The sequence below is a fragment of the Neolamprologus multifasciatus genome, chromosome 3 (assembly GCF_963576455.1).
Source record: "Neolamprologus multifasciatus chromosome 3, fNeoMul1.2, whole genome shotgun sequence".
NCBI lineage: Eukaryota > Metazoa > Chordata > Actinopteri > Cichliformes > Cichlidae > Neolamprologus > Neolamprologus multifasciatus.
Genome location: NC_140441.1, coordinates 25,564,294 through 25,576,347, shown reverse-complemented (window position 1 = coordinate 25,576,347; position 12,054 = coordinate 25,564,294). Strand labels below are relative to the sequence as shown.

Below are 12,054 nucleotides of genomic sequence, written 5' to 3'. Positions count from 1 at the left end.
TATGTGTGCATTGTCTGAAAACGGATTATGAGATCCCACAAATGTATTGACTACAGTTGAAGAATATGATTTTTGCCCCTCTTTATGTTTTCTCTTATTAGGAATTTATATTTTGAAAGCACGTGTTCTGACTGAATATTGGGGTAACTGTGCATTGAATTAAAAGAAAAAATCTCTCGTCATACTTCACGTCCCGTGGTGCATTGCGTCTTTCCCAAGCTCTCGCGTGTGCTTCGCTGCCGCCGTTGTTCCATTGAGCTAACCTCAACATGGCATCCGACGGACCGCCGGGCACTGACTCTCTCCCGTCCGATTTGGGGAGTGCTATTGCAGCTCTGAATACATGGAGCATCCCGGATCTTCAGGGCAAGCTGGCAGAGCTGGGAGTACCCAACATGGGTAAGAAGAACACCCGCGTAGAGCACTAACATAGACAGTATTTGGCTATCGGCAGCTAGCCAGTTGCTAACTTTAGCTAGTAGCGTTAAAACGCAATGCTTCCGTTGCAACGAGTTTAAGCTAGGCCGGCGTTATGTTTACACTCTGAGTTCATTTCACGCACTAATTAATCGAGTACGTGACATTTTAATTCCTGTGATGCAAGTTGGATAAAGTTATGACAATTTGGTTAGCTATTTTCCTTAATATGAGTTCTGTAACTAGTGCAGCGGTTTAGCTGCTTTGCTAACTTTAATACGAAGCGGTCAGCGTTAGCCTAGTTTTGCACAACTTTGAAATGCGCTCCGAGTTGTTCTGGTACATTTTTGGTGTACATTTTACAAGCCTAGATTCATATCTACCTTGTTTAACAGCCGTTTCCGATTCATTTTTTCTCTCTTTAGGTCCCAGAGAGGAGTTGATTGACAGACTGAAGGGCTACATGATGCAGGTAAATGCGTTTAAATTCAGTTTTATCCGGTCATCGCTCAGCTGTTTGGTATGGTGATGCAGCTTTTTCTAACTGTTGATGACCTTTCCAGGCTACGCTAGAGTAGTCTTGAATAAAGTCTGAGGAAAAGTTATTAGTAAATCCTAGCTATCCTAGCTCTGTTTCTCTGACCTCCTCGCCTTTTCTTTAAAATTAAAGAAACTGTGTCTTGTATGTGTCCCTCCACAGACTGGGATTCTCCTCAGCAAACCTGATGATAAACAAATGGGCTCCCAGGTAATTTGGAGGGAAACGCTGATATCTGTTTAATACTGTAGTATACAATGGTGAACCACGTGTCAGTGTAGTTTAAAGGTTGCCATTTTTGAACACTGGACCAGCTTTTTATCCTCTCAAGGATATTTGAGGTGTGTGTGAGTTTGCCCATCCAGTCTACCGCTATTTGTTTTGTGGACTTTGAGAAGGCATTTAACCTGGTCCTTCGCAGTGTCCTATGGGTCTGCTTCATTAAAATGGGGTGTTTGGCCCATTTTTACAAGGCTTTTGGTTCCTCTACAAGTGTCACAAGAGCTTAGTCCACAACAATTAGTCTGATGCGTTTCCAGTCGGTGCTGGACTCAGTCAGCACTGCCCTGTGTCACCAATCCTGTTCAGTTTTTAAGGACAGAATTGTTGGCATAGCCAGGAGACAAAAGGTTTCCACCTTAGTGGCCTCAGGATTTAGTCTGTGAATAACTAAAGCAAGTTTATAGACAAGGTATGCAAAATTTACAGTGTTACACATTTACTTAACAAGGAAAAGATCCTGTTCTAGGAGGACATGCTTCTCGTTCTGTCAGGACGGGCTTCTACTAAATCAAATATAATAGAGCTTTCTGCTGTTTTAACTCAACGGAGAGGACGAAAGTACCTTTATTTAATCATAAGTTTTCACTCTTGCAAATGTGTTACAGTTGAGTATGTTTTGTCTGTTTGTAGACCTATGCTAAATGGTGCTAAGAAGCAATTTACCGAAACAGAAATTCACTGAACACCTTAATATCTCACTCAGAAGGTCACACAAACAAGTTCACTTCAGTCTTTCGCGCTTCCCATTTACATCAGTCTCCTGTATTTCCTGCTCTCTAGATGCCAGGTATCCCTGCCATGCCCCCAATGCCTATGCCCCCCATGCCTCCCGGTATGGGTATGATCCCAGCTATGAGCATGATTCCTAGCGGGCCCCCTCCACCCGGTATACACATGGGCATGGACCACTCTGGTTTGCCACCACCTGGCCTCACACAGGATGATCAGCTGAAGATGGCTCAGCATAGAGCAGCCATGGTGTTACAGCAAGAGGAGAGAGCCAAGCAGGTGAGGATAGCTGGACCTAAAGTTTACTGTTTCACTCAGTTCAGGGCTCTAGACTAACTTTTTGCCAAGGTTTGCACTGGTGCGCCTAACTCTTTATTTGGAGCACAGTTCTACAAGAAAAATACTTTACTGAAAAAGTGCTTGTGCTTAAAGTGCTATGGCACTCTTTGGCAATATTGTAGACAATGTTAAACTTAATCATCATCTCAGCCTCTGAGAGAGAGGGGACACAGTGCATTTATCGCTGCATAAAATGTGTTTTCTGGATACACTGTGCTTTTTCAGAGTTCAGAGATTGATGGCTCTGTGTCAGAGCACTGGCTATGAATTTTAGACAGATCAGGCCTTAACTTAGAGAAAAAATAATCAATAGTTCTTTTCATCTTTTGTCATTACCCACAGCTACAGCTTCTGTCGGGCCTAGGCTACTCACTAGGGCTGGGTATCATCACTTTTTTCTACAATCCATTCGATTGTGATTCACAAGGTGCTGATTCGATTCGAGTCAATTTTGCCTCAGACAGTCAGAAATATTATAATTCTGATCATTTATCAGTACTGACACTTGTGAGAGTTCATCAGAGGGGTAAGCATCACAGCAGATGCCTTTGTGTCAAAGTAACTGAGAATAAAACTCAGAAAAACATGAAGGGGATTTTCCTGGCCTGGCTTTTTATAGCAGATAACCTTAAAAATATTCTGTAATTTTGCATAGTTTTAAAAAGTTTACATTTCTTCAGTATTGAACAGCAGAAATCAGGCTTTCTTGTCCGAGGTCATTTAAGTTAAAAAAGAAAGAAAAGGCAGCGTCCGACAGCGCTGTAAACAACAGTGATTTTATCGTGGTGGAAGCAAAATGGCAAACGTGAGAGAAGATTACTGATGACATTTATCAAATGTGAAGTGTAGTTTGGATCTTTTTTTGCTGCTGGTTCAGTGAATTTGGGTTGGAGAAAGACAAAATCTGCAGCTCAGAATCAAACGCAAAAAAGACGTAAACACAAAGTGCCAAATCGCAGACGCATCAGAATCAGTGAGCTGTCTGCTTTCAGCCCCGATGGCGTGTACATGTCGTCGAGTGAGAAAGCCGAAAAAGAGAAAGCTGATTCTGATGCGTCGGGTCCGCTCTGTGTTTACGCCTTTGTGTAGAATCCGTGTACCTGCTCTCATTTGCTGTTTAGAGGTTGTTGAAATAGTTTTGTGAGCTTTAACCTGAGATCCTGGAATTTCTGGCATATTCAAAAGTCGAGTCAGGATTTAATGAATCGATATCGCTTTATTCAAGCTACTCGCCTCTCTCTATCCACCTGCACTTTTAAACGTACACACAAAGGACTACAGGACCACGGCCAATCATTGAGATCCCGCCCCTGACTATTACGGAGACTCTCAAAGTTGCGGAGATTTCTTTTCCTTTTATACTCGAACAGCAGGTTGCAACCTTGGATTTTTTTTTTTTTTGTTGCACCATTGAAAAATGTGGTCGCACTCTAGAGCCCTGGAGTAACATTCTGAGATGTGATCATAACTTAAAGCACAATTTTTAAAAAGACTTTAAGAAGACTTTAATGTAATGTCATGTGTAAATAAGAATAAGACACTATTGTAGGGGAATGTGACAGGATAAATGTTTTTGTAACTTTTTAGCAACACAGCAGGACTACACAGAAAACATTTTACAGTTACAAAACGTGTTCACTGACTGGCTGTTATTGTTTGTGGCTCTCTCAGGGCGATTCCCATGTCATGGATGAACACGATCTTTTGGAGCAACAGAAAAGGGTAAGAGGATGAAAAACTCTCAATTGAACTATTTTCTTGATGAGCTGCGTAGTGGAAAAGGGTGAAAAAACCCACTTTGGTGTGGGAACAAGTTGCTGCCCCAAGTGGAGAATTTTAAAGTATCTCATTCACAAATGAGGGAGAGTGGAGTGTGAGTGACAGATGAATCAGCGTAGTGGGTCCTGTATGGTGTGCTGTGAGAATCTGAATCTGAAAGCAAGGCCATAAATTTTATTAGTGTGCTGGCACCCTCACTTGGGGTTAAATGTTGTGGATAGTGACCGGAAGAATGACACCACAGACATTTTTTTTGTTTTTGTTTGGTTGTGTGCAAAATTTCTCTTTTGTGCTACTGAAAATTATAAACATATTCATTTCTGTCCCCCTCGTACGTCAGGCTGCAGTGCTGCTGGAACAGGAGCGTCAGCACGAGATGGCCAAGATGCAGCCCAGGTCCATGCCCACTGTCACTCCAATCAGAGGTGAGTTTAAGCGAGTTTTAAATATCACGACATGTTATATAATGAATTTTGAAATACATATTTAATTTATTTTTTTCTTCTGAAACAGCACATTTTAGGAGTTTTTTGTTTGATAATAATTCTGTGTGTTTTAGGGCCTCTGCCTCCAGGTGTCAGCATGTTACCAGTTCAGAAACACAGAGTGCCGCCTCCTCCTGGAGAGGACAACAGAGAGGTAAACCACCACTCCTTCCCGTATGTAGCGTTACTTAGTCTTCTCAGAAAACTGTTCCGAAGTTTCTTTTAAAGATATTGAAAATCTCTGCTCACCTGTTGATTAATTATACATGACCAGATGAGATTCTTTGACCCCTTTTCCACCATTGTTTGTATTATGTGTCCAGACATGCATGCATTAGTCAAAATTGTGGTCTAATACAAACATTCTAGTACCAAGTTTTGCTGAAAGACAGTGGTGTTTTTGTTGTTGTTATTTTCAGACACACGTAAAATTTCCCTAATCCCACATTTTTCTGGTGTAAATTTCAGAGCTGGCAGAGCGAGGAGATGAGCGTCACTGGGCCCAAGATCCCTCAGGCTCTGGAGAAGATCCTCCAGCTGAAGGAGATCAGACAGGAGCAACTCACTGATCCCATAGGTCGGTCAGCTGGTTAGACTGCTGCTAAACCAAAAACCTTTGTATTTTTATTCAGTTTTGTCCTGTAGTGACGGACTGGGAAGACCAGCTATAATTGTCTGAAGTTGTCCAATTCAAAAAAAAATATTTTTGTTTGATTTGTGATTGGAAAATGAAGTTTTACAGTATGATCTCCAAGTTTTTTTTGTCTTGTTTTTTATATATATATATGTATATGTATATGTGTGTATATCTTTCAAAAGAGGATGAAGACGAAGATGAGGGAGGAGATATGGATTCATCTGCATTGCCCATGTCTGAGACAGATGACGACAGCCAGATGTCTAAAAAAGATGTAAGCCTCTTTTAAGCATCTAAGATGAGCACCTGTAAGAGTCATAGCATTGTGAGTCCATGCTTGATGAATCGACTGATATTTGTCGCTTGTGACTTAAAATTGTCAACCCAGCAAACAAAACTGTAAAAACAGGATTTGTAGGTCCCGGCATGAATGACTCCACTATGAGGCAGTTTTTGTTTCATTTTGTTTGTCCCGTCTCTGAATTTGTCAACCAAACGTTTCCTCAGAAAAACCGCAAACGCAGGAACCGCAAAAAGAAGAGCAAGAAGAAGCGAGCGCAGGAGAAGAAGGAGCAGGCGGAGCAGCAGCAGAAGGAGAGCAGCGACAAGGAGAAGGACAAAGAGAAGGAGCAAGAGGTGGAGATTGAGTACGTCACAGAGGAGCCAGAGATTTACGACCCCAACTACATCTTCTTCAAGCGAATTTTCGAGGCGTTTAAGGTGACTACAGCAGACATAGTTGAATAGCGCATCCACTTTGATCCCCACCTCTAATGCAGTCTCTTTTCTTTTCTTCTTCTAGCTGACTGATGATGTGAAGAAAGAGAAGGAGAAGGAGCCCGATAAGTCGGAGAAGCACGAGACGGCTGTGCTGCGGAAAAAAGGATTTGAGGAGGAGAAGAAAGACAGTGACGACAGTGATGAGGTTTGAACACTTCCATTTTTTACGAGAGCGGAGCAAAAAGTACGAGTACTTGTCTGCTCATGTGCTGAACATCTGAAATGTTTCTCATGTGCAGGAAATCAGGCCGGATGCCCCAAAACTATCCAAGAAGAAGCTGAGGAGGATGAACCGGCTGACAGTGGCTGAACTTAAACAGGTAAAAATATATGGTTTGTGTTTTCAGTCTAAAAGTCCATGCCTGATTCTGAATAGATGATAACTTTTTATTTCTCCTGCTGCCACTTCGCTTCAGTTGGTGGCTCGTCCAGATGTGGTGGAAATGCACGATGTGACGGCTCAGGAGCCCAAGCTGCTCGTGCACTTAAAAGCCACCAGGAACACGGTGCCGGTGCCCAGACACTGGTGCTTCAAACGAAAGTATCTGCAGGGAAAGAGAGGTATTGAGAAGCCGCCGTTCGAGCTGCCCGAGTTCATCAGGAGGACGGGAATCCAGGAGATGAGGGAGGCTCTGCAGGAGAAGGTGGGTGTTCTTCTGATGGTCTGAGTCAACATTAGCAGAAATAATACTGCATGATTAGTAATTCTGTTTTTCTGTCCACTCGCAGGAGGACGCCAAAACGATGAAAACCAAAATGAGAGAGAAGGTTCGTCCCAAGATGGGAAAGATCGACATCGACTACCAGAAACTCCACGATGCTTTCTTCAAATGGCAAATCAAGCCCAAGCTCACCATCCACGGAGACCTTTACTATGAGGTACAAGAATTCTCACTTTTCTCACATGTAATCAGGACCACGTAAGTACATTTATCAAAGGGACGTTATGAGCGCTAAAGCTCCATGACATGACCTGCTTTGTGTTTTTGTGGCTCTGCAGGGTAAAGAGTTTGAAACTCGTCTGAAAGAGAAGAAACCCGGAGATCTGTCTGATGAGCTGCGTATCGCTCTGGGCATGCCAGTTGGACCTGTGAGTTTCACTGTTGTTCAAACGTTGTGCAAATTTAATGAACTAAATCACAAAAAAACAACCAACATGTTTTAAATTGACTGCAGTTTCTCTTAAACACACAAATCTGAGCGCATATAAGCAGAAACCGAGCCTTGGTGATCTTAGAGCTTCATACTGTCTTTGTTTATCATGTTCTTGGGCTCATCTTGATCTCAGTGATGAGACTCTGTAATTATATAAGGTGTGATATAAAGCTACTGTATGAAGCTCCAGTTGCGACAGAAATAAATCAGCTGCTCTTGTTTTGCTGTTACTGTCCTGCTCTGTAGTATCACTCTCCCTGCTATCTCATTATGTCACTCTGTCTGTTAATGCTGTTAAGTGGTTGAATGTACAAGCTGTGAGAATAAATGTGTCAGATAAGACGTGACAGGACTTGTTTACACCGACACAGTAACGAGGACAATGCTGCTGTAACGACAATTCTATAAATATATCCAGGCAGTGTTTTTGTCGCAGGCAACACCAACAGGCACGCAAATGAATGCTGAGCATATTTTAAGCTTGGAAAATGCAATCAGTACAGGGGGAGCGAAATGAGAAAGCAGAGCGAGCATTTCATTTGGATTTTTGCTTTGTCTTCATCGCTAGAACGCCCACAAGGTGCCGCCTCCCTGGTTGATAGCCATGCAGAGGTACGGACCTCCTCCCTCCTATCCCAACCTGAAGATCCCTGGACTGAACTCTCCCATCCCAGAGGTAACAAAATATCCAAAAAGCAGTTTAACAATTATGTCAGTGAATCAGTTATTGCTCATTTTTCCTGACGTTGTTTATCTGCATCCCTTCATCAGAACTGTACTTTTGGTTATCACGCCGGAGGCTGGGGGAAGCCCCCGGTAGACGAGATGGGCAAACCCCTTTACGGCGACGTGTTCGGGACCAATTCTGCAGACTTCCAGGTTAGGAGTGCACAATATACCCTCAGAAAAATAATTATAATCATCATAATAACTTCTTAACAATGTAAAAGAGTAAATACTGTTACTTTAAGTCCTACACCAACTGTAACTCTTGTGTATGATTGTTTTTTGGTGCATTTCTTGGTATGAATTTCATCGAAATTGAAATCTTTTGTATTATGGCCGTCTCTTAACGATGACTAATACACTAACATGTTTCTGCATTTAGGCTAAGGCGGAGGAAGAAGAGGTGGACCACACAACGTGGGGAGAGCTAGAACCCTCGGATGAGGAATCATCAGAGGAAGAGGAGGAGGAGGAGAGCGACGAGGAGAAGCCAGATGAAACCGGATTCTTCACACCAGCAGATAGGTACTTAATGTGCACAGTACAGTCAGTGATTTAATCAAGAAGCTCATAATGATTAATAGATGAGTCTTAAAACTTATTTAGAGTTAAACCCTGAAATCAAAAAGGTAGCACGTCACAAACATCTCAGTCAGCAGTTGCTCACATTTATTTATTGGCTCACGTCCAAGTGGGTTTATGTGTTTTCAGCTCAGGGCGTGTGAGGCTCAGCGCTTCGGTCTAAAGCTGTTTTTAATGTTGGGGAGATGTCAAAAATAAAAATTAACCTTGCAGCTAAAGACTTTGAAGGATCCATTTTATAGATGTGTAAGCTTAAGTATCAGACAGACATCAGTGCTGAGATCAACATTAACTTTAAAACTATTTCTTTCATTTAGCGTGTAACTGTAAATGACCTGAGAACAGGGCCGGGAAGTGTCCAGTCACATTAGTGTTTAACTGGGTTATTTGGTCCGTATCTCATGGTGTAGTGTATGACTACATGTCCTCGCTTTTTGCTAACAGAAGTGTGTGTGTGCGCATGCATGCATGTGTGCCCACAGCTATTAGTTTCTGAAGTTTGTGCTCACCAATAAACTCACCGTGTGCTGTGTGTCACTTTGTGTGTTTCAGTGGGTTGATCACCCCGGGAGGCTTCTCATCAGTACCAGCCGGCATGGAGACCCCGGAGCTGATCGAGCTGAGGAAGAAGAAGATCGAGGAGGCAATGGATGGGTGAGTGTCGCTCCACTCAGTGCCTCTTTACTTAACCAGCGGATCATCAGATTTGTCTTAAAAAAAAAAAAAAAAAAAAAAAACTAAAAGTGAAAAATGCACTTCTTAATAGAAATTGTGCATTTTGGCTCCCAGTATTTCAAGGGTGAGTACTAGGGTGTTTTTAGATGTTTTCCCAGCATCCAGTTTTGAGAGTATTGGAGTTGGGTCCTTGATATCTTCTGGTACTACAGTTCTGTAAAGCTAACAAAGAATGACGGATGATCGAGGTTGTTTAAATATCCTTTACAACAGTCCAAATAAGGTTTCACAGATATTAAAGCTTAAATATAAGGAAAGAAGAGACAATTTCATCCAGAGACAAACTGTCCTGGTATTTGATGGCATTTGAGGAGCTGACATGGAATGACCCATTCACATTTATTTATACGAGTGATGCTGTCTAAAAAAAATAAATGAGTCACTTTTGCTGTAAACAGCAGGGAGAAAATGTCATCACACCCACTCCGATTTTTCTAAGTGTTATAAAGTCTAATGCCACACTTTAATAGTAGCATAATAGCATTCATTTAGAAAAAGCTAGAACTATTCTGTGTTTCTAAAGCACCGTGCGCTTTTCTTAGTTTGACACATTCTTGTTTTGCAGCAATGAGACGCCACAGCTGTTCACTGTTCTCCCTGAAAGACGAACGGGCCCAGTAGGAGCAGCTATGATGGCCTCAACGCACATTTACGAAATGTCAGCGGTAAGGAGAAGTGTGTCCAAATGAAATGACATTACAGCCATTATTCTTTTCGTTCCCGTTCTCCTCTGCCACTCTAGCTGAATCTTAAATACCTCTCCGCTGTCCTCAGGCCATGGCCAGTCGTAAGGCTGGCGGAGGGCAGGAGTCGCAGGGCGTGGAGGTGGCCCTGGCCCCGGAGGAGTTGGAGCTGGACCCGATGGCCATGACGCAGAAGTACGAGGAGCACGTGAGAGAGCAGCAGGCTCAGGTGGAGAAGGAGGACTTCAGCGACATGGTGGCTGAGCACGCAGCCAAACAGAAGGTACTAAGACACACAATTAGTGGCTTTTTAAAAACATTTTTCCTTCACACAAATGTTTTTGTGTAGCTGATTTCTGCTCCGATTACACGCTCAGCTCCTGGAAGCTTTAAAGAAATGTTGCAGGCAGATAGCAGAGGAGTTCAAAGCAAAAAAAAATCAAAAAATGTGTTTGTTTAAGAGGTCAAAAATTACTAGTTCCCATGTCATTGATCTCATGACCAACACACCTGATGTGTCGATTACCAGCGTGTTACTCTAAATGAGTTCTGTTTATAACCTAAAGGAAAGTGGAAATCAATAGTCATTTAGGTTTTCCCTTGGGGTGACATTTGAATGTTAATAGTTTCCCCCTCCTCCGTTTTTTCTTCCTTGTCGCCAAACAGCAAAAAAAGAGGAAGGCCCAGCCGCAGGACACGCGAGGCGGCGCCAAAAAATACAAAGAGTTCAAGTTCTAGAGGAGATGAACCAAAACAAAGCTCAGCGAGAGAGTCGTCCACCGCAGGAAATGAAAGAGGAAGAGGCAGATTTGAATTTCAGAGGATGCACACTGCAGCACCGATCATCTGTTAGCGCTTTAACAGTAAACTGTAAATCAACAGCGTGGGCGTGTCTCATGTAGTCAGTGTCACATGGCTGTGGCAAGGTGCATTTTTCTGTGTTGAACTTTTTAAGGTCTTGGTCTTGGTTATGTTTTTGTTTTGTTTTTTTCATGGTAACCATGTTTTTTTCTGTTTTTTTGTAAATAAATGACGTGACAACACGAGTTCACAATCTTACTGCCTCCAGGTTTCTGTTTCATTTCATTCCGCTCTTTGGGGAGGTGTGATTACACGCTCGTGGTAAAATGCAAGACATTTTCCCCATCTGCGTCAGCTGAAGTATCGGGACTTTAGACTTTGCACCTTAATGACCTGTAATGTCTCTGTGAGGCCTTTGCTTCCACTGAAGCTGCAAAATTCTTGCCTTTGAGTTTTAAGGCTGCTTCTGATCACTTCTGTTAACCTGGCCAGAATATCCATATCCAAACAAGCTCAGACCGAAGATAAAAGAGCCGGATATGTTTATATATTCTCCACTATGGCTATTAAACACAAGTGGACCAGAAAGAAGGCTTAAAAAAGGACTTTTAGAGCAAGAAATATTTACTTAGAGGAATAAATTGGTGAGATTAACATATTCCTATTAGAAGTTCAATGCAATTGTATTTGGTTGGTGCTTCACAGTCAGGTAAAGTGCAATTCTAAAGGTCCATCGAGCAGCACCTCGAGGTGTTTCTATTGCTAATTTATTTTTAGCATTAACAGACTATTGACTGTTCTACAGTCTTGGCTGGCAGCCCAGGAACCTTTCAGAAGTACTCCAGGAACTAATGTGGGCTTCCAAAGCTATCACCCTGGATGGACCCGAGTCAAAAGAGCTTTCCATCGACAGTGAATGCAATAAGAGTACAAAGCTGTTTGCCTCAGATCTTCAGCAGATATGTCACATAAAATCAGCTTGGACCAAGGTGGTCAGGGAAGCACACATCAGCAGGGGCCAACTCAGACTTCTAAATGAGGTCTGAATCTCAGAGAGTAAGATGTAGTTCAGGTTTCTGCAGCTAGGAGGCAAACGAGTACCGAACATGAAGGTCAGCTGACCGTCTGAGAAGCACAGTGACCTAAATAACTGCAGCAGCTTCATGCTGACTCGGTCATTGGTACACAGCTTCTCACATGGAGCAACAGCCTGTTCACATCAGATCCTTTAACCATCCTGAGAAAGGCAGCAAAGCACCAGCATTCCCAGTATGGCAGAGCTGTGAGGACAAAGGCTTTCTTAATAGGCTGCTATTACTGAAGAGCAGCTTAGAGGGTCAGTTCTGTAAATGTGTTGAATCTGACAAGGATGTCTCCTTCACTGAT

General features: G+C 42.6%; 1 protein-coding gene across 1 annotated transcript; it reads left to right on the top strand.

The window, feature by feature from the left end:
• The first annotated feature begins 224 nt into the window (after positions 1-224).
• On the top strand, positions 225-10,923 carry sf3b2 (splicing factor 3b, subunit 2). The gene is made up of 22 exons (XM_085154739.1): positions 225-399; positions 843-889; positions 1,118-1,165; positions 2,018-2,245; positions 3,977-4,027; positions 4,425-4,509; positions 4,644-4,723; positions 5,038-5,146; positions 5,389-5,480; positions 5,714-5,926; positions 6,009-6,131; positions 6,226-6,306; positions 6,403-6,630; positions 6,716-6,865; positions 6,987-7,076; positions 7,710-7,817; positions 7,913-8,020; positions 8,250-8,392; positions 9,002-9,103; positions 9,750-9,849; positions 9,959-10,150; positions 10,534-10,923. Exons 1-22 carry the CDS (start codon positions 270-272, stop codon positions 10,603-10,605), a joined length of 2,580 nt encoding a protein of 859 aa, XP_085010865.1. The 5' UTR covers positions 225-269; the 3' UTR covers positions 10,606-10,923.
• The last annotated feature ends 1,131 nt before the right edge of the window (positions 10,924-12,054 follow it).